This window comes from Propithecus coquereli, unplaced genomic scaffold (assembly GCF_000956105.1).
Source record: "Propithecus coquereli isolate 6110/MARCELLA unplaced genomic scaffold, Pcoq_1.0 Scaffold8, whole genome shotgun sequence".
Taxonomy (NCBI): domain Eukaryota; kingdom Metazoa; phylum Chordata; class Mammalia; order Primates; family Indriidae; genus Propithecus; species Propithecus coquereli.
The window spans coordinates 6,109,126-6,136,369 of NW_012154173.1; the positions used below are offsets into that span (position 1 = coordinate 6,109,126).

Genomic DNA, 27,244 nt, shown 5'->3' on the forward strand with positions numbered 1-27,244 from the left:
CCTGATGTACTTTATTAAACATTTCATTCAAGTAAATGTGTTTTGTCTCTATCCTCTAATAGGTGATCATATGTTTCAAAGGGGCATGCATGAGGACATTCAATAATGACATCTATTATCAAACCTTTACTGAAAGGTTTAAAGTGGTTAGCTGGATACATCATCTGGCATCGGCATAAAACATTAAAAATGGAAAATCAGTCTCTTATTAGCATGTGTCACATATTAGCCGGGCTTTCCCTGCTGAGGTTTGGGGACCATGATACTGTAAAACACTAGGAAGATTGACTTTTATCAGGGCCATTTATGGAAGAGAAAATCCGATCTGGGCATAATTTTAAAAAGAGAGAACAGCATATGAATAATATCTTACTGTAATGTGAGAGGAATATTTACCAAAGTAAATGAATATGTTTTCTTCCTACTGCTGTTTATGGCACATACAAGTAGCACTGACTCTAAACTGCAAGGAGGACATGTTTTAAAATAGTTCTTTAACATCGTCATTAATTTTTTTTTCTTTCTTTAAATGAAAGGAATTATCCTGACAGCCCCCAGGGCTCTGGGCCTCCATTGATCCACTATGCACGCACAGCACAGACAGGAGCAGTGTGAGCCTCTCTCTACCACTGGTATGTCTCAGCCCAGACGTGGGGGATCAGCTCTAAGGGAGATAGGGGAGCAGCTCAGCTTTCATATTTACCCAATCCTTGGTTTCTCTGCTGAGATGACCAAACAAGAAAAAAAAAAAATTACTGGCGAAACTATATAGTTTATTTTCAGAGAGCAAAATGGACTGGACCTCTATCTTTTTCTGCTTTTCCTAGCATTGTTTCACTTTCATTTTAATTTAAAGCTCTGTACAGTGCTATTTCTCTCCTGTCCCTGACAATCATTGGAAATCCAGATTCCTTTCTGCAATTAAAAAACAAAAGAAAATTATATTAGATTATTTCATGAGTTAGACATAGAGAAGGGTAGATGATTCCAGGCCTCTCCACAGGCTGGATGAGTCTCTGTCTAAATAGTCTCTGCTTTGAGTGGATATTTAACTATCATCTGCAGTGGGAACTCAAATGTGCTGCTTTAGAAAAGCAGCTTGCATGCCAGGGTCCACTCAGTGTAATGGTGTCTGCTTTGAAGATTATTTTAATCTCCCCCCACCCTTGTTCTGAAAGAAAAGAATGAAGAAAATGGCAGCTCCATTATTAGAAATGCAGCTCCAGAAACTAATGTAGAATTCTCCAAAGATATACAATTAAGGCAAAACCACAGTTTTTAAAAAGCCCTTCCCTATTTTTGCAATTGCACTTTATGATAGGAAGTCACACTTTCAAAATATTGTTTTCCATATTTGCCTTTTATTTTGCATTTGGATCAATGGAAATAAACTAAGGGATTTTTACTGTGTTTTCTTTTTCTTAGTTTTACTCTATAGTTACGGCCAATTTAAGAGGCTAGTTGTAGCCTCTGGTTTACAAGAACTTCAAGGGAATGTTTACTTTTAGGTAAAAATTGTTTTCAGTAAGTAAAATATGTATGACATTAATGATGTAGTATTTTATTAATTTTAAGCTACATTTTAAACTTATAAAATATTGAGAGTATTAATAATTTAACAACTAATACTCAATTAACATACATACCCTTAAATATCCCATAAAATAGACTGCCCTTTTAAAAAGTCCAACAATTTTGAAAAAAGTTACTTTACCTGAATATATGCCTGCATTAACCCATTAATATTGATGACATACATAATTATACATTGATGAAGAAATTCGACTCACAACAAAATATTTCTACCTGAAAACAATTGTAGAGAATTTGTTAGAAACTATTAGCATATATTTTACACCTTACAAAAATTTGATCATAAATGGCACCTACAACTACCACATAAAGTAAAATTAGTTCTCATATTCCATTGTAAGGATGCTGGCTAAAATTAGTAAGTGCAGTGTGGTCAATATTCATTTCTTTGCCTTGGATATATATACTGACACTAATTTTGTTATATACGGACAGAGCGTTGTTCTACTTTACTGATACTGAAAATATGAAACAATGGACTTATTTACTTTGAAACTCAGGATTCTTTTATTTACATCTGTGATGAAATGTTTGCTCATATTTACAGATCAGGGACTGAATAGGAAAGAAGTAGAGCAGCTCCCTTTTTCACTCAAGTTCATGGACTCCTGGCCATATACTGCTTTTCCTAACAGCTGCCTCACAGGCTCTCATTGCTAAGAAGATAAATGCCTTCAGTTATACTGACTCAACTATAACCTGGGGAGGAAACAACCGACTCTTCCTGACTGAGACAAAGTTAACTTTGAAGGTGGGAAACGTGGGCTTCTATCCCATCTCCCTACCTCCAAACTTAACATCCACCTACACAAATCTTGCAAGGGTCAAGTCAAACACTACCCTCTTCTGTCCTCCTCAGTTAGCCATACTCTCCTCCACCTGTAAAAGGTCTTACCACGTTGCAATGCTTTGTGATTGCTCTCTAGACAGTTCTTAAATGTGTAGGGTCTGAGACTCTTATAAGAGGTAGGGGCATACTCTTCAGAGGGAAAAATGCAGACTTTTGTATACACTCAGGAGAGTCTCCCTCCACATCTTTCTGAACTCACCTGTGGATGCTCTAGGTGTCTGTGGGCCCCAGACTGACAATGCCAGCCTTTGGAAAAAGCTTAACAGTAAAGAGTGATGACGAGAGCACAGCTTCCAGAATACAAGTCTGGGTTCACATCCCAGGCCCTCGATTATCTGTATGACCCTGGGTAAGAAACCTGACCTCATTATCCTCCATTTCCTATGCTACACAGCTGCATGTACCTCAGTGGGCTGTTGTGAGAACTGAATGAGATAATGGACATGAAACATTCCTTGCTACAAAGAATTGTAGCTATGATGTAGTGATACAGAATGTAAAAGCTTGGTATATGTTATATTTGTTATTTGTGTGTATCTCTTACTGTCCCCAAGTACGGACCAGGTGTTAGTTAAGTTTGCATAAGCTAGAGTACCTTACAAAATAGTTTTAAAAGTATACTATTGAGGCAAACTCTTAAGAAGCACTTAAAAATTTTTGCAATGGCATATCATATGAACAAAATTTGCAGAATCAACACATTTTCTTCAAAGTTTTAAACTCTTCAGTCATTATCTCTTTGTTCATGTGGTCACAAAGCATTCCGTTGGCCACAACTAAACCAGCTCCTTCTTTTTCAGAATAATGCAGAGGCACTTCTTTGGGGGATGGTTTTAATATTGCCTGTCTGCCAGGGAGGAGACTCCTCAAGGTCTCCTTTGTCCTTATAATTCCAAGATGAATTATTTTTTCCAGAATCTTGTAACTCAATTATTCCAGAGATAAATTAGTTTTTATTAACAAATAGAAACACAAACAAACAAACACCAAGTTCTCCTTTGTTGCTTTGAAATTTGTTTTCTCCCAGTTACACGGAAGGATCTCTAGTTCTTTCTGACACACAGCACAAAGATGCACATGGCCTAGCTTCACGTCCCTTTATGATTTCATAGACTTCAGTAAATTCTGCTCCTATTCTTCTCCTTTTGAGATTTATTAATACCAGCTTTTAGTCATCTATAAACCCATCCATGCTGGCTGCAAGCATTCTTGTTACCCTAGTCTGGAGCTTTTCAATCTGTTATATGTCTTTTGGGGTGAAAGGTTCATGTCTATAATATTTTCTGTTTTGTTCATGCTGATGCAATAGAATTTTATAACGTACAACAAAGAACTGGAATCTCAGCACCAGCATATGTAAAATCAAGTCAGGAGAAAAGGGCAAATCCCAGGACCACTGTAAGAGACAGAGTCTAAGAGGCCCCATCCTTGAGCCATCTATCCCAGGGGAGTACTTTTCCAATTAATTGGAATAATATGTCACCTAAATTGAACAATAGAAATCATCTTTGCTCTCTAAAACCATGAAAATTAGATGTTTTGTACAAAAAGTAAGTAAAAGGGAGGCTTGTTAATTAAAGATTTAGCAGAATCATTGCAAGTCAGAACTCCCCATCTCACAGACTCCTTTTCACCCCCTGGCCAAACAGAAATAAAATATTATTGGAGCAGGACCATCGTTTCAGTCTTAATCCCATCAATTTACTCATGGATTTGTTTAAGTTCTTACAAGCAACTAAGCTTCAAAGCAGAGGCACACACCATATTTCTGCGTTTGTCACCTTGAAGCTGCCTATCATTACAATCTCAGTAAATCTGCAGGGAAGGGATGTGGTGAAGAACAGAAACTGCTTCCAAAAATTCTTCAGGGTTATCTTTTTAGTGTGTGTGTATGTGTTCTACTAAAAGATTTTTAATAATAACAAACATTTTTTTTTCCTCAATTAAACCCTTTGAGAGCCACTAACAAAAGCAATTTCAGAGAGGAGGATGATGTACCAATACTTTGGCATTAAATTATCTCTGACTTTGAAATAGTACCAAAGGCAATGAGGTAGTATTCATCACCATGAGATTATTTGGAGGTCAAGTCTCTCAAATAAAACTTACATTTTCCTAAAACCTATGAACATGGTGGGAAGTCCTCTGATCATCAGAACCAGAATCACTTATTTCAATAATTAATAGAACTAGTTGTGAATATGAATATTTAAAGAGTCAACACAGAAAGGCCTAGATGATTCAGGGTAATCACTTCCATAACGATTGGGGGTACTCTCCCAGACTGTGTTAGTTGTCACTAATAACCCATTTCAAACCTGTGACTTTGCAAGGACCTCATTTTGATGGCCTAATAGTGTCAGGCACAGATTTCAATGTTTAAATTATTAAAAACCATGATAAAGGCCGATACTTCTACTTGCATTGAAAGGGTGTATGCTCTCCCTTTCATCTCTTGATTAACATGGGGCTGACTTTCCAATTTGTGGATTAACTATACCTTTTACTAGTTCTTTTTCACTCACTGATTTCCTGCCTCTTGGCCATTTCTTAGCTCATTTTCATATCCCCCAGAGGGGAAAGAGAGAAAATTAAACTCAAACCTATGGAATTTGCTCTAATGAAAGGAAAGTGAAGAGATTGGAAACCACTGGCTAAAATGAGGTTTGGGGATTTTCATACTTGCCTTGGTTCCAGTTACCCTAGAATATCAAGGACCTACTTTATATGAAGTCATTTATCTTCCACCTCTACATGATTTAACCATGACCAGGATTGGAAAGCTATTACACAAACCAGAATTTATCCTAAAGTTTCTTAGACAGAATTATATGTAAAAAGATAAATTAATATAAATCTTGAGACAGATATATTTAAGATGCAAAATTCTGGAAAAACAATTTAGACCACATATCTGTTCTCACCTGAAAGTTATTTTTACATATTGGTCAAAAAAAAAAAAAATAAGGCGTAACTGCTTAGAATGTAGTAACAGGTTTCTGCTTAGTTATTGCTTTTACGGATAGAGGATTCCAGTCCAAGTCCCCAAAGGGTTAATGCTTCTGGGTGAGATGAAATTCATGAGCATAATCCTAAACAAGTGAGGTGAAGTTCTATCAGGTCTATTTCAGCTATCAGGGATTACCGCTAGCTGTCTAATCCTGCTGAGCCTCAGGGAGGAACGTTCTATTGTATTTGAAATCCTGGCCAGGAAAGAACAGAAGGTTAAATGGGTGCCTTGCTCTGTAATCAAATATCACAGGCACTACTTATCTATTCAATGAACAACTGACATAGAAAATCAATTAGGAACCAAAGAGCTTCTTAGGAATTTTTACCCCAGAAAGAGGCAAGATTTTTCTTAATGAGTTTATTTGATATGTTTTATGGTAGAATATTATGAATTGTGGAGTTTCAAAAGTTGTTTTATCTAGTTTCTAAAATATGTCTTGCCCCAGGCTCTATTGCTTATATGCTATTCACTTGCAAAACCAGGGCATTTTAGGAAGAAGGATATCACTTTCTAGGATAGCTAATGGAGTCACTTACCTAAGAAAAGGAACAGCTATGCGAAATCAATCCACATAAAACACTAGTAAATGTGGATAGAAATTCTGAACAATAATGCAAATATACGTTAATATGCTTTTATTGAGATAACAAATAATTTATGTCTTTTTGAAATGCATTTCTTCAATAATACAGCATCTTCTATGAAAATATTATGAGCATTAAAAAAAGACCACAAAAAGAAAGGTGGCCACAGCCCCTGAGGTTCTTTGTTCCCAGCTAGAAGAGGTCCCTTTTGGTGGTTCGAAGGTTAACACCCTTGTCTCACTACCCTTGTCCCCTACCTGTCACTCTGGGTACATGTCACAGTTCATGCACACAGACAAACAGGCCAACCTGGCCAGTCCGCTAGACCTTAGACAGGCCTAAGATCAAATCTGGTTATTAATACTGGGGACAGTCAAAATGTAATCTTTCAGACACTGGAGAAGTGAGCTAGAAATTATGCAGTAGGCGCTCCCTGTCAATCAGAAACATCATGACACTAAGCATTAAAATGTTCATCTGGACCTGAGCAGGAGTTAAGATAAACTTCTTTTTTTCTGTTCTGTGAAGGCTGTTGAGAGAAATTTGCTCAGGGCCTTTATATGCCCAACTTATCTGTTCTCACACTTTCAATTATTTTTGGACTCTTTGCTTTATAAGAGTTTTTATAAGGTAATCCATTTGCAGGCTAAAGCAGATATAATTGGAAAAATATTGCCCTTTCATAGTCATGGAAGATATTTTACAAATGGGATGAAATACTTTTAATACTCTTATTGTACTTCGATGTGCATATAATTTTAACCATGGGTTCTCATTCTCTATAATTATTATTCCTTATAACTTTCTCTCAGAATATATCCATCTATATTACAAGCTAAAAAGGGAAAATATGAAAAAGCATTTAAATGTCTAGGCAAATATAAAATGTGCAACAGTAATAAATGCATTACTATCTCAAACCCCTACTAAAATTAAAACAGATATATAATCTATAATAATATTCCTTCCATAGTTTACACTACCATTTCCATGTTCCCAAGTTATAGGCCTCTAGATGAGATAGTTATGTGTCCATTCATGTTATGGCCACAATCTCTGACAAAAGAGTATCAGTATTTCCAGTAAAAATGTATTTTGAAAATCATTATTAACTTTTTATTTAAGTACAGGCTCAAAACAACACAACTGAAGAAAACACATTTATTCATATGCTGGGGAGAATATTTTGTCTGCACTACAAATGTACATTTTAACAAAGCAATAAAATCTTTTTCTTTGAAAAAAGGATATTGTCTTTTGATTTTTGTTTTCTGCTGATTTTCAAAAGTTTTTTCTTTAAAAAAATATCAGGACTAATGTATCCTAACAAGGTATTTTTTTCATAACCAACCACTCATTTGAACTCTTTTTGAAGGTATACTCAAAGCCTTCACACCACTGGCATGGAGACTTTACATGGTATGTAGCATTATGTTACAATAAACTGCCCCCTCCTTCAGCCTCCTGGTATTTTATATCCATTGCTTCCTCAAGCAACACAAATCCACTAATGCTTTAATTTGTGACACTGCTAACTGGTATTAACAGATTATGACTATGAAATGTCCTTGCATTTGTACTGGCACAGGAGAATGATACGTCTGTCATAGCAGAGCAGAATGCTTTAGGTCAAACAAACATAAAGATAATGTACTATGTCTTTTACTTAAGCACAAATCTCAAAAGCTTTACAGTACACTTATGTATGCTCATTGAACATTATCCTGAAATTGCCAAAATGCTCAAGGCATGTCCCTGGAAGGGCAAGAAACTTCTGTCCTTCACTGATCTATATATATCAGCTAGTAATGATCAGTAAGTGATCAAAGCCATCAAATTATTCGGAAACTCTTGAAATACTTTGTGTGACTTTTTTTTAACCAAATCGTTTGGTTATTTCATTAATCTAAGTTTTAGTCTGTGGGGAAAGGGGTTGTTTCATTTGGGTCTTTTGTGAAACACAAGCTATATTGCCAGTGGGACTCAGATACAGTTTGGCATTTGGCATTTTACAGTAGATCCATATTTAAAAACATAGTTCTTGTGGTCAATACAGAAGTGATCGATAATTTCAAGCTGATATGGAAGAGGTAGTTCTTTATGAAATAGACGAAGATTCATTTTTTAACTTACAAATAGTTAAATACCGTAACTTTTCCAGAGTAAAGTATTATGACAATGTATATTCCGTTTCTCACAAGATTGGGCACCATATTTATTTGCTTCTTTTTAGCACTGGTGGTCAATGTAGCTTCCATTGCATCTGTATTAGATGTTATATTTGGGGGGAAAATATGCGATGTTATTAAAAGTATAAAATTATACAACATACATTGCAGAGGTCTCTATCATAAACAGGATAAAGAGGTATTTATACACATACACATACTTCATCAATATCTGATACACATGCACATGCACACACCCCCACATACCCATACACACGCTTATATCCATATCTACAGAGAGGAACAGAGAGAGAATATATGCTGTTATAAAGTAAAACTCCAAAACAAATTTCAGAATCTGTCTTCCCAGAATAGCAAGAAAGTAAAAAATTGCAGAATCATTACAGTGAGCTACAAATAAGCATTCAAGCCAGTGGGGCTGAGGAAGTTGGCTCTCCGGAGGTCTGTAAGATTCCTACTCAAAAAATAGAGTATAGGTCGGGCGCGGTGGCTCACGCCTGTAATCCTAGCTCTCTGGGAGGCCGAGGCGGGCGGATTGTTTGAGCTCAGGAGTTCGAGACCAGCCTGAGCAAGAGCGAGACCCCGTCTCTACTAAAAATAGAAAGAAATTAATTGGACAACTAAAAATACATAGAAAAAATTAGCCGGGCATGGTGGCGCATGCCTGTAGCTACTCGGGAGGCTGAGGCAGGAGGATTGCTTGAGCCCAGGAGTTTGAGGTTGCTGTGAGCTAGGATGACGCCACGGCACTCTAGCCAGGGCAACACAGTGTGACTCTGTCTCAAAAAAAAAAAAAAAAGACTATATATCTGCTGCCTGAGAATATCTTTGTGTACAAGGGAAGTGGATTTTTGCAACTATAACAAGGCAGAACATGATGCATTTCTTTTTCTTTCTTTCTTTTCCTTTTCTTTCTTTCTTTCTTTCTTTCTTTCTTTCTTTCTTTCTTTCTTTCTTTCTTTCTTTCTTTCTCTCTTTCTCTCTTTCTCTCTTTCTCTCTTTCTCTCTTTCTCTCTTTCTTTCTTTCAACTTCTGACTTAGAAAGTGGTTTCTTGGCCCAACAGCTCACCAAAGTGCCAGACCTTGACAAAAGAATGGCTGTTTTGTATAGAAAGGTTTTCCGTGTAAAGGCTTGCCATTTTCCCTGCTGCAATGGGATTTCTGTATATCAAAACATGTCAGACTCTTGTCCTCAGAGGCAGAACAATGCTCAAGACAGAGGGTGATGCCTTCGGTGACTTACTTGGACAGAGTATGCAGCATTGGCAGACCCTACCAAAATCCCCCTAGCCTGTGACAGGAGGGGATTCACAGAGCAGAGCAGGAGACACAGTTTCTTTCTTCTAAACAGGAGAGAAGCAGATACTAATGGAGCTGAGATTAGTATAGCCAGTATGTTCCCCATCTTCTCATGGAGTTTTTAGATTTACAAGCGACCTTCAAAATCTTCTAATCCAGTGGTCCTGCAAATTTTGCCGATTATCACAATCACCTCTTAAAATAAAGAGATATCGGAGATGCACCTGCAGAGGTTGTGACCTTGGAATCAGCATGTTTTAAACATTCCACCAGGAAATCTAATGGTCAGCTTCATCTCATCCAACCTTCCATATTATATTCTGTACAAATCTTCCAACTAGATATGCAGCCATTTCTAGAATGATTTTCACATAACCATTTTATGACTCTAAGAAGTCTGAAAGTGTTTAATCCCTGGTAAAAATCTCAGTGGTAAATGTTGTGTTGTTTTTTTGGTTTGTTTTTTTTTTCCCCTTCTACATGACAGCCAATATCCCGTGAAGTCAATTCAGTTCAGCCCCCAGCCACCTTTCTAAATACCTCAATTCAGGGTCTGATTCAAACTCTTCACTTTCCTACAAGATTAGAGGAAGGGTTCCATTTATACAAATCCCAAGTTACTAACGACACAAATAAATGCTCCAAATCAGAAGTACTAATTATATCACTGTTTACAATAGTAAACAATTTCCTTGTTTAACATGTGATTATAGGTTTAACGCTTATCTAGCTCCTCCACTAAACCACCAACTCTGCCAGAGCAAGGCTTGTGTCCATCTCGCTTGATGCTGTGTCCCTATTTCCTAGCACTGTGCCTGACAGAGTGGGCCATCAGTGAATAAATAAATGAAATGAGTAATCAAATAAGTAAATAAAATAAGGCGATTAAGAGATTTAATTCAGCTATTTCTCTATATATGATTTTTACCCTGCTTTCTGTTTATATAAGAAAAACATATATTCATGGATTAAACAAAACAATGGAAAAGCAGCAATTTGAGATATATATAATATCAGCAATTTAAGATGAGATACTTGTTAAAGCTTGGCATAAATTCAGCTCTGAGAACCACAGAAGTGATTAAGCTTAGACTAGCTCTCAAAGACCATTAAGTTAATGGTCATTTCTTAATTCTAAAAGTAACTTGGAACCCATTTTACAGATGAAAAAATTGTTGTATTGTTCCAAAGGCATTCCAAAAGTAAAAGTAATGCCAGATACAGAAGCTTTAAACGTTTATTTTTTAGCCGTGAGCTCCACTTACTACTACTCATTTGCAAATTCACACTTGGCAGACTTGAAAACCGGTATTTAAAAGTGTAATACACAGTTCTTTTTCTGTGGGCAAACTTCTAAGAAAGAATGGATATTGAAGTTAAAGCACATAAAAGGATACATAAATAGTTACATTCTATGAACTATATTCACCCCTTTTCAAGTTGATGAGTATAGCTACATTCCTCTTCAAAGCAAATTTCAATGGAAGGCCAATTGGAAAGATAAAGTTAAGAATGGCTTTTCAGGAATGACAAGCCTTAGATATAACAGTGTGGAACCAAGTACACTTACAGAAATTAAAAAAGAAAGTACTCTACCAATAATAAAAAAGCAGAAGTTATCTCCAAGTACAAAATGCAATGCCAATAGAGTGGGTGTGCTGACAAGACATGAGTAATATTTTCCACATATAAGAGAAGCTTTCATCTCAGAATAATTTTTTTTCAAAGCTATTTTTGTACCTCAATTAAGATCTACAGAACTCAATGGAGTGTTTTTTCCTCCATTTACTAATATATTAACTACGGCTTGCCAAAATCCACATAAAGAGTGAGAAAGTCAGTTGGACACCTTAAGACAGAAAATGCCTAACTTCTTTCTTCTAAATTTTTCTTGATTTACAGAGAGATGTAGGCAGATAATTGAGCACATCTTTCACTGTCTTTCTCTGAGACATCACCCTACACCATCCCACCATGCTCCACCCTCAATATATTAATAATGGGAGGGTATCAAAAATTGATACCTGCCTCGTCGATGCTTATTAAGCTCATCAAGTGTCCCTGGACATAAATGCTGACCTGGGCAGTCACTCGTTCAGTTTTCCTATGTTTCTGACTCAAGAAAGCAGCTCCAGAGAATCTTTTAGCGTGAGATAATATGGGAGTTTATCATCTTTTCTTGCATAATTTCCCCTTAACTCATTTTCATGGTAAAACAGAAAGAAGAAATTACATAATAGTAATGTTCTAACAGGGACATTGGCAGTCCAACACCTAATCTCATCATACCCTTATCAATGAACCATATGAAGATCAGTAGGTCTCTAGAAATCGAAAACTCCAAGAAGCATTATTGTTGTTTGAATCAAATAGGATTATTCCTGAAATAGCTATAAAGTATTAAGACTACTTTATACTGATTATTAACACCACATACAAGAAAATAATCTTTTTGTTTTTATACCTATAAAAAGGAAAAAAAAATCCTTCCAGTTAGCAATAAAAGCACCAAGAAACATTTTAGTTTCTCTATCCATATCCTTACCATTACGAAAACATAAAAATCATATACTTACAAACATCACATATGTAGAGAGGTGGAGGCAAAAGAGAGAGAAGACTTTAGTGATACTCTTACTGAGCACTACTTTCCAACCAGGAAACATCTTTATTGGTGTGGAAACACACAGCCAGCCACTCTTTATCAAAGCTCTGCAAAGCAGAAATCTATTTTTTTCCCCAAATACCACAGAAAATCTAAATATTAATTTTCTAGAAGACACAAGAGTAAACACTGCTAAAATGTGTTATATAAAGTACTTAAAATGTTGGAACAAACTTGTGGAATTCAGGAAGGCTGTGAACAGGGACAACCCACAGGGAAAATAAAACCCAGAGGAAAAGTATTACATATTGGCTTCTAAAAACTGGTGAGCTTCTTGAGGACAGGAACTGCATCATATTCCCTTTGTGTCTGTCTTATTCACCTTGGGGTCCACCACAGGGCATTTTTAACCAATGAGGACAAATGAGCATCTGTGTATTACCAGATCATCCATCTAATAAAATGTACTTCAATAGATTTAAGCTGTCATAAACGTACCAATTTTTCATTTCTACAAATACAGGGAACTCAGTTCGTAGATATTTTTCAAAGACCATAGTACGAATCAAATCAATGGTTTACATTCAGACTTTAAAAAAGAGCTAAAGCCTGAATACTGTTATGGGTGATTTTTTTCTAATTTGTCACGCCTCCCCCTTCCTCTCCCTGACCCAAATCTTTAAATCTCCATCTCATCATAACTTGTTTTCTTCCTATCTCAGAGGATATATATCGTTTTCAAAAGTCAACTATTATAGTTGCACCTGTATTTCCATCCCTTTCTGCCACAAACAAAGCCTCCCCTTCCCAGTATTCTCTCTCCATGCAGTATCTTCACTGTGAAAAGTGTCCCATTTAACACTGTGGGTGCTAGAACCAGACAGCCTGAGCTCAAATCCTGACTTAATCATCACTGTTATCAGCTTTGTGATCTTGGAAAAATGAAGTTCTCATTGCCTTAGTTTCCTCATCTTCAAAATGGGTGTACTAGTAGTACCTACCTAGTAAGTTTACTGGGAGAATTAAATGAGTTAATATATTCAAAGAACTGAAGACATTATCTTGACACCAAGTAAGTGCTCAATAAATATTAGTATAGATTTTCTTACTGAGCTAGTTGGTCAGAAGGGAGTAAAAGATGAATAAGAGGCATTTGGAAAGTGGTAAAAATTTCAAGTATTCTTTAAAAGAAAAGAGAGAAGGAGCTGACCAGGTACAAAATAAGAATTGACTGGCAGTATTGAGAATCCAGTTAATATCAGAAATTGTCAATCTGGCAATTCCACAACTAGGTACACACCCAAGATAAAAGAAAACTTATGTCTACACAAAATCGTGTGTACAATGTTCCTAGCATCAGTATCCATATAGCCAAAAAGTAAAAACAACCCAAATGTCCATCAATGATGGGGAATAAATAAAATATACTATACCCATACAATAGAAATTTGGTAATAGAAAGAAGTGAATGATACATACTACAGTATGGATGAATCTTGAAAACATTATGCTTTGAAAGAAGCCAGTCACAAAGGACCACATACTATGATTCCATCTATATGAAATGTCCAGAACAGACAAATCTGTAGAGACAGAAAGCAATTAGTGATTGCCTAGGGCCGCGGGAGGGTGGGTTGGAGATGGGGGTGGGCAGATAAAATGTTACAGGATTTCTTTTGGAAATGATGAAAATATTCTAAAATCGATCGTGGTAATGGCTGCATAATTCTGTGAATATTATAAAAACCACTGAATTGTATACTTTAAATGGAAGAATTGCATGGTACATGAATTATATCTCAATAAAGTTGCAAATTAAAAAAAAGCAGCAACAAAGCAGAAGACAATGGCCTCAACATGGCACTGCTAACATGGTAGATTTTATAGCTTATAACTTTATAATTCCTTTCCTTTCTCATAAAGAACTGCTTTCTTGAATCTTTCAGTCACATTTCCCCATATAATTACATGCTTGAATATTGAGATTGCTGTCTTATTCCATCATTTTCCCACTGTGTACATATGACAGTTGGTCAATTTAAGAAGATATTTGTTACCTAATTCCCTGAATTTCAAGAATATCTCTGAGTCTAAGAATCTTGTAGCATATGTTGTGACTTTAAGACCAAAGAAAGAATAAAGTACTAATTAGGTAGACATTAATTTAAGAAAACCTTTGCTTTTAGAAATACTTTTTAAAAGACTTAGTGCGAAAGCCTTTGCAAAAGGATACTTACTCCAAGGTTGGGAGCAGGACTTGCCTTTTGTAGGCAAAAAAAGCCTTAATGTACTCCCACAATTAGTGAGGGCATTTACTTTTTGAAGAACCTATCACTTTTACCAAATCATATCCTGTTTCCTGAACCTTTGATTAGTCATGTGTACATACAGAACTGATCTCAATACTCGTTGACGAGTCTTGCACAACATCATCAAAGGTTTATTATCTCTAGGGACTGAGAACACTTACAATGCACAGGAAGAGATTTCTGCGATCTACTTTAAAACAAAATAAGGGCATTAATGATTAACCTCATAATCTTCATCAATTTTTAATACATTTTAATATATTGTATTCTCTCTCTCTCTCTCTCTCTCTCTCTCTCACACACACACACACACACACTTATGCATGCAATTTGTTCCAATGTTTGAGCAAAATAAGTATAAGTAGTTCTCCTTGGATATGTACGGAAAACATCATTGGGGTATTGGCATTTGTCCCTTTTAATCACCTAATATATTTGATCTGAATAGATCCACATTCTTCATCCACTAAAAGAACTAAATTATTCACTTTTTGGAGAAATGGATATATGTACACACATCCATATATGTAATCAATTATATAATCAATTTCAATGTACTTCTGTATCAATGGTTTCCCAATAAATTTTCAAACTACTCTAATTAAAGGTGTGGCCACAGTTCTACAGGAAGGAAAAAAAAAATGACCTATTATATGCAACAGGAACTTATAAGTAAATATTATACCTGACAGTCTATTCTGAAAGATTCATCTAAACAAATGCTGACAAAATTGAACAATTGGGTAACTAGGAAGACATTTTCTTATTTGTGACTTAAAGATTGTACTCTACCTTCACGTTAAGAAGGAATGCTCCAAAAGCTAATAGTTCTTCAAAAAAAATCCCATTTTAGTTTTTCTAATATTTAGAGAATATTACAGAGACTGTTTTTCTCTGAAAAAAAAGTTATTTATGAATTCCCCTTGCATCTATTTTTAAGGAATTTAGTTATGAAACTAGGGAGTATCTTCTCAGGAAATACTCATCATGGAAAAATTTGACACTGCTCTTCCATCTAAATGTGTTTCTTTTAATTACTTAATTTTCTAATACAAATCATAATAAACAAAATAATAAATCAGAACTTGCTTTTTAGCCCAATTATTTCTCAAAAGACATTGAGGAGTTTCTGTTTAAAAAAAATAGTAACATTTAGCATCACATAGTAAATAGGAGAGGGTTTTCTCCCTGTTAAAGTACTATGTGATATAAATCCACCCAATACAATAAATTCCAAAAAGCAAATTCTGGTGTTTGCATAATTCCCATTTTACCATGTTAATCTTTTTCAAAAAACAATGCTGTTTATTTGGTGTAGAAATTGAGAATTATTTCCCCTCCCCCATCACTGATGCCACCTACTCTGTTACTCAGTGACAAGTGCTGAATGTATGTTGAACTTAAAGGAGATGCCTTGTATACTGACTCTTTCAGAGGTGCTGGCAATTAGACTTGCTATCTGATTTTCTGCAATTGAAAAATGAATGATTTTAGCCCCTAAGGACATATACTAGTGTTATTCTCAGGCCTGCCAAATGGATAGTTAGAAATATTTAAAGTCTTTGAAAAATATCACACATTATAGCCATCAAAATGCCTTCAGTGCTTACACACAACAGCTATAGTTACTGGGAGCTTCTATATTGTTAGCAATTCTGTCATGTCGAAACTAAGATTTTTCTTACTTTCCAATGAAAGAATATTTCATTAATAAATGTGGTCAACTGCAGCAATGTCAATAACTGACAGTTTTTGCAGGATCAGGTAGTCAGATTCAGGGGGGCAAGATTTCCCCAAACATCTCTACGTTTAGTCAATGTAAATAGCTCTAACAAGACTTTGGGCTTTACACTGAAATCATTACCAAAATTTTTGAGGAGGAAAGAGAGAGGAAAGGAGTGCATTAACACTGGAAAGAAAATTACTGGGATCTTGTAACTAAAATGGATCAAAGTAAGAAGTGAAAGACAAAAGTAAAAAAAAAAAATTATAATTCAAAATAAGATGATCTTTAAAAATTCTAGTAAGTAGCAAGTGAAGAGGACTTCCTCCAGCAGTTATAAGGATGCTAGAAAAAGGAGAGAGAAGGAGACTAAGGTTATGGCCAGTGAGTAGATTGTGCTTTAGTTGTTACTGCATAGTAAGTAAGTTAAAAGCTTAGGGAGGCACCTTCCCTCTTTCAGGTCAGCAGGGTATCATTTAGTACATTACTGCTGAGGTACCCTGGTGACCTGAATGAATTAATGCAGTTTCCAAAGGTGCTTAACTTGCAAGCACTGAGAGCTCAGGCACTAGAAGTGATAAATATTCTATTAGTTCTTTCTATTTAATATACCAAACACCTAAACATGTCAGTAAAAGGAAGTTTTCAAAGTGAAAAGATTCTGTTATCACAGGAAATATGCAGGTAACAATTTTAACTAACAGTTTCTCCTTCCAACTCATAGAAGACCCAATAGGTTTAATTTCATCATTCCAGTAGTGTGCAAAGCTATTGACCAGCTCTCATTGCATCTGCAATATCTTTAAGGAAACCTGCTAGCTTGAAGAAGTGAAAGCCCTAGACAACATTGTAAAGTTTGCCTCTGAGGTCCCCAGCCTTTCTCCTCCTTTCCCACATCCTGTTATTCCCAGCCTCAAATACAAAAAGTTTTTCTTATTACAGTAACAAAGCCTCATAATGTAGGCTAGGGCATGGGCTGAAAAGAGGCCAAAGTTAGAACTCCAACACATTCTCTTACTATCTGTAAGGATTCCAATAAAGGGTTTTTCTCTGAATCTCAGTTTCCTCATATGTCAAAATGAGAATAATAGCATATAACTGTTAGGAAGAGTAAAAGAAGTAATGTACATAAAGAGTTTAACTTATGACCATTGTCAGTATACATTTTCTCCAAAAAGTAATACCATCGTAAAAGGCAATAAATAGATAAGTCAATTGGCAGTATGGTTTTACCATTTATAGAGTATCTTGCATGAGAAGAAGGGACATTTTTGGTAAAATTCTTCCCAATATCCCATAAGTTATGTATAGACAGTTGATTGCCTACTCTACCTATAAATGAGACTCTTGTTGCCACAGGACATATAATCACAGACTAAAAATCAATAATTTAAAATTTTAAAAGTCTTCCTCCCAAACTGAAATCAGCTTATACAGTGGGTCTATCAATAGCTCATTCCTTTCCATCCTCAGCCCTGTATTCCACTAATTGTATCAACAGATATCAAAAAATAAATAATTCTCCAACTTTAACCTTTCACTGCACTACTCCTTAAAAATTAGGTCTATGGGCAAATATAGCCATCACACTTATTCCTTAAGCATCAGGAGAAAGAAATGTGTATTCTATGCTAATACATCCAGTGAAATAAAGGCTTTAAGAAAATCTGACTCAAAATCTGAATATGGTCTTCATACACTTTTAAATTTACATATGCATATTTAATGTACATAAGCTCAAGACTACAGAAGTCCTTTTACTTAAAGATAAGAAAAGTAAAATATTCATAAAAAGTTATAAAACCAAGTGAAGCAAAACACCATCACGCACAACTGTTATTAGTGATAATAACAGTGTAACTAGCTATTACAATAATGTATCTTTAGGTAGAACTCTCACTGACCGTATGGTAAACTATATTTACAGAGATTCTCCAAGAATCATACTACATTAGCATCCTGGATATTTAAAAGGTTGACAGAAGTTGTGATTTGACACATTTGGTATTCTTTATTAAGTAGTTTTTTTCTTCATTTTCTAGCCAATGCATTAATAGCATCATCCTCAAGTTTGAAAAATGACATATAATAAATGTTCTAACTAATAGAAAAGCTCTATTGGGCCCTCAAATTCCCACGATAATCCTTGTCCCAAACTAATCAATAAATTCTTGCTATGCAATAGGGCAGTAATAATAAGCCGCAACACACGCATGACATTATACTATATCTGCTGGTGACTCTAGAGGCCAGTCACCAGCAGCCCTTTGACTAACCATTGTTGAAAAAAAGCATGGAAACTTTTGATGACTAGTTCTATGGATTTAACTTTTAATTTTATTAATGCCCCTGACATCTAACCACCAAATCTAGCACGCAGTTTTGGAGAGCAGAGTGAATTAGGAAGCTTCACCTTAGAAATCTCTTTGTCTCTGAGCAGCATTTAGGAAGATGGCTTATATCCCACCACAATAATGGGACACAACCACTGTACACAGACATTTCGAAACCTGTGACATAGTAAGTGTTCAATAAATTGTTTCTGTATTTATGGGAAGTACAAATTGGGATATCACCTGGGTAATCTGCAAGCAGAACTTAGGCCCAATCACACTCCTAGGTCATAGAATCTTTGAAGGTGTTTCCTAATGGTTATAGGTGGCTACATCTCCATTGTTGCTCTTCAGTTTTTGAATAAATCATATCCTCCTATGCTCTCCTGGAATACACTGATAATTTGGAGGAAAAGTGCCTTTTAAGGCTTGAATTATCTGAATAATGAACAAATCTCCAAATCTAATTGAACTCAGCCTGAGCATAGGCTCAGACTCAAAGCAAACTTGGTAAAGCATTTCCAGTAGAACTCAGGAAGGCCAGATGTTCTGGAAGCAGAACTGTGGTCATTATACACATGCCAGCTCCTCCTCACTCCACCCAGGGCCAAGACCCTTTCAGCAGCACAAGGCCTGGTTAACATATGACTCTGGCTGCATTACTGCATGGCATTCCCAGCACCCATTTGAACATTTCAGCAATTTTAAGCAAGCTCTGCTGACAGGGACTATTAAATTTAAGCCAAAAAAATACACAAGGAGAGCACGTTAATTATGAAATAGCACCTTTGTCTGCATTACCTAAATGACCTTAGGGTGGGTGACAAATGAGGGATTTATCACTTTTGGTTAAATCATACCTATACTTCACATGAGACAGAATGAACACAAGTTATACAACCAACGTAATGTAAATCATAAAGTATGAGTTGACATTTTCCTGAAGTGAATGGTGGTGCCAAATTGTTGACTCCGTTTCTGAGGTGGGGTTTGGTGGTGGTGGTGGTGGTGAGTGTGTGTGTGTGTGTGTGTGTGTGTATGTTTAGAAGGAGTCAATGAAGAAAGTTCTTATGTAGGGGTATTGCCCTACCTGACCCCAATCCCTCACATAATCGCCCCCCCAAAAAAACATTAGAAATTCCTCCAGATTAAGCAGTTCCTTTAAAAAAAATGCACTCTGAAAAAGACTTGAAAGTCATTTACACTTTTGGATGGATGCACTATTCTGATTTTATAAAAAGGCTTCATTCCCCTTAATTAAAGGAATGCTAATTTTCTGTGGGGAATTAGATAGGTAATCCTGTAACATGGACTATTGCCATGAAGAGAATTCTGATCTGGGTAGTATAAAATAGCCAAGGATTTCAGAAAAACAGAGAACAGCATAGTAACATGGGCCTGACATATAGAGAAGCAGTAGCATTTGTTAAGGAAAGATGCAGAAAACAAATAGGAAGGTTCCAATGGCTTTTTTAAACTTTTATCTTGATTTGACAACAATTTCACACACCAAAAATCACTTTGTCTGTCCTGACATGGATGTAATAAGTTACTAATGCCTGATCTAAATCAATCTTTCTAGAGATTGATATCTATCTATCTATCTTTCTATATTTTAGTAGATAGTTCTTTGGTCATTTTCTTTTCTGATGGAATACAAAGAGAGTTCTCAGCTCATAATGTAATATTACTTGATATGAGAATGCGGTAAGAAGGTCCGTATTTGCACTGAAGAAGCCACGTTATGACACATGGTTGTGCTTCAGCAAATGTCAAGCTTAAAAACAGAAGTAGACGTCGTTGATAAGGTTGGCCAATTACATTTAATCTGAAAATGCCGGTGATTTATTAGTTGATATTAGACAAACACCTCCTCTTTATTCAATCTGTGTATGTACTAATTATTAGTATTATTCAAGTATATATTGTTCTACTAAAGAAACTTTTTTCAATCTCTACCTTGTCTTTTTTATATGAAAATACAATAGAATAATTTGAATTGTGATTACTTTTTTAAAACAAATCCTGCAACTGGAATTAAATTTCACATTGCATTTCAACCTTGAAATGAACATAAATCTGAAACTAATACAAAAAGTGCACAAATTTCCATACTCACGTTAATGTTTAGCAACAGAAAAAAATAACTTTTGTTTATCTGTGAAAACAGCTTTCTTCATCTAAACAAATGACTAGAATAAGATTAAGAAAAACCTGTTTTGGTTTCTTAGATACACACACATATTCCAATTTCCTCTTACACAATGACTTTTATGTAAATGTATACCACACAATCTCCTGACCTCTTTTACCATCACACCGAGACAATGACAGTTCAATAATTGAAATGGTACATATCTGGTATATTTGATTTTAAATTGCAAAGTTGGACTCAGGCCTATTGAAATGAAAATACCTGTGACTCTTTGTTAATTCCAAACTGATTGGGTTATTATTTCCTCCTAGTAAAAAAAAAAAAAAACAGAAAAAATACCACAAAAGGTAGGTGGAGCTAATTATTCCATTCTTTATTTCCTTTACATGTAATTTTCCCAATGTTCCTCCTTGTATCCTCCTCTGTGGCCCTCTCCCACATCTTCAATTTTAGATTTTAAACTAGATTCTTTTATCCCTGACATGGATATGGATAATGAGAAGACCCCAAAAATGTTCCTTGGGGGAATGTTACACTAAAAGTTACCTAGGACTAAATCCCAGGTGTGTTCTTTTGCTCACCATGGAGACAGGCGATTTGTTCACTGCTCTCAGTCAATTTGAAATCCAAATATGAAAATGGCATCATGGAATTCAGACAGACTACTCTGCTTCCTAGCAGATGCAGGAAGGAAAAAAAAGCTAGTATAATTAAGCTATTGATTTCGAACCAGCAAAGCTGTGAACACCTCACTTAAAAATACATTTAATATGAGAAGAGCAGCCAAAGTGCAGGTGCAGCGAGAGTGTTTGTGTGCCCTGCATACAGGTGGTTAGACCAATCAGTTGGTCAGAAAAGTCTTGGCCATACTGAGCCAGGAACAAACTCAACTCAACTGTAAATCTGAAATACTGTCAGTCTTACTTATTCTTCCTCAGTTTGAATGTGTAGTGAGTGCTAAGTGGTTCTTTTTATATCTTTACTGAACTCTTTAGAAAAAGTTTCTTTACTGGGCTCTTTAGAAAAAGTTTGGGATCATTTAAGGGGGAAGAGCAAATTGCAATGCATTTTTTAAAAATGAGGATGGGAAATAAAAAGATTTCTTTAATATATTTCTCACTTTATTCATTAGTTCATAATGTGATTAAATCTAATAAATGGCTTCACTGAAAAACCACTCTGTGTATATTTTTATATATATACATACACACACATACATATATTTATCTTGCAAGATCAATTGTAGCTATCTATACATTTCATATTTATTAACCTCACTTTAAATATACAGTCATAAATTAAAAGTAAAGATGATGAGCAATCTGCAGTTCCATTTTATTATTTTATTTTCCTAGACCAATTTTGCTTCATCATTAAAATTTTTGGAGGAAAAACCAAAATGTAATAGTGCTTAGCACTTCAGAGAATTCCATTTGAAGAAATGAGTAAGATTTTTTTTTTAATAGTAACAAAATTGCTTTTAAAAAAAAATTCTAAGGAAAATAACACTGCCAAAAAATGAATACAGCTTTGTTTGTTTTTGCAGTCATCGTTAGCAATAGACATAAAGGTATTCTTTTTTTTGAGTCCATATGGAAAGATCATCAACACATTCTGCCTCTGGGTTCTTTGCCAAAATACCATAACCCACAAGCCTTCTACCTTAAACATAAAAGGAAAGGTGTTGTTCTGGTCAAATAAAGAAATAATTTTTACTAGCATACGTCTAATGTTAAAGCTGCCTAAATCCTGCCAAATACATTAAAACAACATCTGTAAAACAGATTTTCATTAAATTGATCAGTTTAAAGTTAAGCAGCTAGGCAGATGATGCTTTTAAGCTAACCCTTAACCTTTAACTTTTAACCTCCTTAAACTAGAATAAGAACACACACTTTTAGGTAATACTGCTTCAGTTTGACAATGCAACAGGTAAAGTGTCTATCTAAATTGAAATGACACATCTCCACATTTACAGTGTTATGGATCAATATGTTGTCAATAACAAGACAAGCTATTTTCTCGCAGCTCTGTATTTGTCTCATAACTGCTACTTGTCACTTTCCCTTAAGGTCTAAATAATTCATGATGCAAAATGATGTAAATTAAACTCCTAATGAAAATGAATTTTAAACAGATTATTGTCTAGTCATTAGCTCAGAAACTATTTTAAGTCTAATTTTAATATTTTAGCCATATTATAGACCATCATTTTTTTTCCAGGCCCAGGCCAATTTGTAAGGTTCTCATTTAAAAGCAATTAATGTTACTTACGAACCAATTTTATTTTGCCGACGCAAGCCAACCAAGCTTGCTAATATCCTCATTACTGCACTTGAAAATCCTCTATGTCTGACTCACAGTTTCTGAAATCAGTTTAGAATGGCATCCTCAGCCCACTGCTATTTCGGAATATCTCTCTCTCCAGTTACTACCAGAAATAACAAATGCTCCTTGAAGGATAATACAAAAGAATATAGTTCGATTGTCTCATACCAAGTTTCAATTGCTCAAATATTTATCTAAATATTAAAAGAAGATATCGAAATCTTCTTTCAATTCAAGGTAAGTTTGTTCAAAGTAATTTTTTGTTTGTTGCTGACCATATTTAAATGCTACACTAAACAGGATGCTTGGGTATTTAAAAGATAAGTGACTGAAGAAGAGTAAATTTTCACATGACTTATAAGATTTTTAAGGAAAGAGTAAACCTTTTGGTTGTGGGGTCTAAAGCTTTTTCTGCTCTAAAGCCCTCTTTATAATCAAGCTTTTAATCTCAATTTTTGGTTATAAATTCAAAGACAATATCCAACTCTACACAAAAAGAAACTTTTAAAAGTAATTCTAGCATCTAGCAAATCGCTCTGCAGAGAGTAAGGTGGTCAATCCATGCTTAGGGAATGAATGGATACACTTATACACCCACACCCCCACACAAACCCCCAAATACCATCTTTAAATAATTATCACACAATTAAATAACGTTTCCTGTAAAAATACATAACAACACTCTACCTTTCTTTAGGTCACCACATGAGATTAATAAAACAGAAAAATTTGTACATTTATATCTTCTATTCACAACGTGTTAATTTAAAGTGTTAGAGGAGCTGCGTGAATGTAAACACAGTTCATGAATATTCTATATAGCTCCCAGGGTCTAAATCTATTATTTATACAAACTTAATGTTTGTTTTTTTTCACCTAGGTATTCTAAAAGTTTTAACAGGTCAATTATCAACAGAAAAAAAAAGTAGACAATTGAACAGTTGTCAACTGTTGTTGCAAAACCTATGAATTATACTACGATTAATCCTTTATATGCTATTTTCAATACTGTCAACTTAGAATCTTTCTATCTTACATTAGGGCCTGCACTCCCCAAACTGTGTAACCCAAATCTAATGCTTTCGTTATTGATCCACAGAGCGCCAGTATCACAGGGACAATGTTACAAATTCTCACACTAAGTTGCTAGGTTTTTATGAACAGCATATGCATCTCGAATTTGAACTTCAAACAACAACCCAAACACATAGTACTAGACCAATCCAAATAAATAATTCCGGCACCTAATCTGGAGAGCCACAATCTGCTCTTTTTGTTGTGTGTTCATAATTTTAAATACTATTAGAAAAGCCATAGGTATTATAATCACTGGTTGACTCCTGATAGTATAGTTATCACTGATTTCTAGTATAAATCAATAGATAACACTTGCAAAATGGATTTTGTAATCATATTTAGAGCCTGTTACAATGACTAATGGTTTGCAATATTTTCTGAATTTTAATATCCTCTAGACAAAAAGAAGTTTTTAATAAGTTACCAAGTTATTCATCATAGTAATGAATGTGTTACATTTGTACATAAACCAAGACAGTCAAGACAATCCAGTGAACAAACTGCAGAAAATAAATTAATCAGTAATTAGGGTTCAGAAAAAGTCAAGACAAGTTGTATAATAAATGGTGTTCATCACTTGTTTGTATTCATTACATCTGCATAGTTTTTCCCGGTAAAAATAAAAGTATATTCGCCATTTTATGAGCATATTTATCTATACCACACTCATTTGGGGGGAAAAAAACATTAATAGTTGGGAAAACAGTCATGCAAAATAACAGCAGAGTTTACTTTTGAAGACTTTCAGTGGATGCTCAGGGAGGTGTGTGTGCTCAGTCTTCCTGAGAACACACAGAAGAAAAAGAAAACCCATCATGTTTCGATCATCTTTGTCACCAAACAAAAGATGATGCATCCCAAGGTAGGCCATTGTTTTTGTCCTCTGCTCCCTGTAAGAATTCACATTTAGCCAAGAGTGGTGCTATGTTTAAAAAAACAAAAAACAATAAATAGGTTTTAAAAGTATTATTTTATATATGACAACACACAGAAAAGTTATTTCAGGGAAGCCAGTGAAGCAGAGAATGCCACTGAGCTGAGATAGGTGTAAACTAGACCTATGGGAAAACTTTTAAATAAAGTCTCCAATTCCATATGTTCCAAAACGCTTTTAATAATATTAATCAGAAACTGTGCACCTTGCCCTTTGATTGTTTTCTCTCTTTTTTCCTTAACTCGGACATTTGTGCTCCAAGCTCTGAAACAGTTAATTCCCTTTTCTGATCTGTGCCAACGGAAATGGATGTCACTGCTTACCTTGTAGAGCTTCAGGGCCGCCTCATGCCTGTGATTGGTGGTATGCAAGCGTAATTTATCCACACTGTTGGTGTAGTAGTCACACGCGTTACATTTCAGGTGAACAGGGTTGCCAATGGCAATACACTTCAACCTCCACTCATTGCTTTTGCCCCCTTCTTTAATGTGAGCCACCAGTTGATATTTCTGCATATGTTTATCAGTCTTGCAGTGGAGCTGGAAGTTGGCTTTGAGCTGAGTGTTGTAGTTGCAGAGCTTGCACTGGTAGATATCTCCAATTACTGCCCTCCATTCCTCTTCAGGGAGAGAGCGCTCACTGCTCACATGCACACTTAGGGCCTCCAGGCTGTCAGAGGTGAATTTGTTGCAAACAGCACACTGGAATAGCTTCAGCGCTGGGTCACTGATATAAGGTGACAGCTCTCCTGCAGTAAGGAGGGACAGGTCATCACCCATTAGCTGACCACTGGCAAGCCGGATTTCAGGCGGCAGCTCATTATTTACTACAGGAAAAAAAAAATTAAAAGGAAAATAGAGACTAGAAAACACAGCACACACAAAGGAATCTGTAAAATAAAGTCTTGACAAGGAATGTGCTTTCTCTAGAGCTTAAACTATAAAAAGCTGTAATAGGATTGAATCAGGATCAATTACAATCATCCCTTTCAACTTCTAAATTCCCTCATCAGATAGCTTTAATTACTCCTACTGGGCATGATGTCATTCTGAAATTTGTATTTTCGAGGGCAAGAAAGTTGATCAATACCATAACAAAACAGTCACATGCTTTCAATTTAAGAGCCTACATAAACTTACATAAGCACTAATTGTTATTTCCCAATTTGTCTTAAAGCTTGATGAGATTTGGCTAATACTGCATTCGTGCCTGTAATCTACTGCCAAATACCTGGGATAAGGTAATGGTATTATTGTTAGCTTAATTATCTTCAATCGCAGCCATTACAATACTTCTTAAATATATTTAATTGAAAATAATGGTATACAGTTTTGAAGCTCAAGTTTGATATTTTAGGGACTAATCACCAAAATTGAGAACCTACAAACCTTGTAAGGTATGACTAATGATGGCAGGCAATTAATGCAAATTAGCATGTGTTAATCAACCCACCGAATGAAGACCAAGTTTGCCAACTTATGCTGCCATTGATCCGTTAACCCTTTCCTTTCTGAAGTTAATTTAGTTTTGAAGTAGAAGCACAAATGCTTTGATTACCCAGCTTAAAGAGAAAGTCCTTTCTAGTAAACTATCCTCAATTTGTTGGCACTCACCACTTTATCTGGGTGCATCACGCCAAATCAAAATGTGATTAGAAGCTAAGAACAGTGCAGAAAAGCAGTAAATACTAACCGAGTCCTGGTGCCAAAGCCGCTGCTGTCGCCGGATCCAGCTGGAACGGATTGATCATCAGCTGAGGGTCAGCGGGGTTTTCCAGCTTCATTCCCGTCAGGCCTATGTTCTGGGCTAGGTAGTACTGGTAAAGCTCTGCTTCCGCCGGGGCGAGGCCCAGGTGCAGGTTATGCTGGATCTGCTTCATGTTCTGCTGCAAAAGCATCATATTATGCATGTGCTTTTCGCTGGTCATGTGAATTCGGAGGTTCCTTGCGACGTTGGTTTCGTAATCACAAACCTCACACCGCCAGGTGGGTTTCTGTTTGGGTTTGGATGGAGAGGGTGTTCCGCAGCCACTGAGGCTGGTGTTGGGGGCTGGGGCAGAGTGGCCAAACACCTGCTCGCCGTTGCCATTTTGGAGATTCTGAACGTTGTTCAGGTGCTTGTCTGACTGCATATGAATACTGAGGTTGCCTTTGGTAGTGGTAGAGTAGTTACAAACCTCACAACGGAAGGGTTTATAGCCACACGTGTAACTCTCACCCCGGGCAAGCCTGGGGTGAGGCTGTCCAGTCTTG

General features: G+C 35.8%; 1 protein-coding gene across 1 annotated transcript in view; it reads right to left on the reverse strand.

Annotated features, from left to right (window-relative positions):
* ZFHX4 (zinc finger homeobox 4) overlaps positions 1–27,244 on the reverse strand; it is a 184,140-nt gene that overhangs the window by 131,815 nt on the left and 25,081 nt on the right. The window contains exons 2-3 of the mRNA XM_012663209.1: positions 26,685–27,244; positions 25,316–25,818 (exon numbers count right to left, since the gene is read on the reverse strand). The exon at positions 26,685–27,244 is cut by the window's right edge and continues 2,076 nt beyond it. Of these exons, the coding sequence (XP_012518663.1) occupies positions 25,316–25,818; positions 26,685–27,244 (1,063 nt within the window). The remainder of the gene's footprint in view (positions 1–25,315; positions 25,819–26,684) is intronic.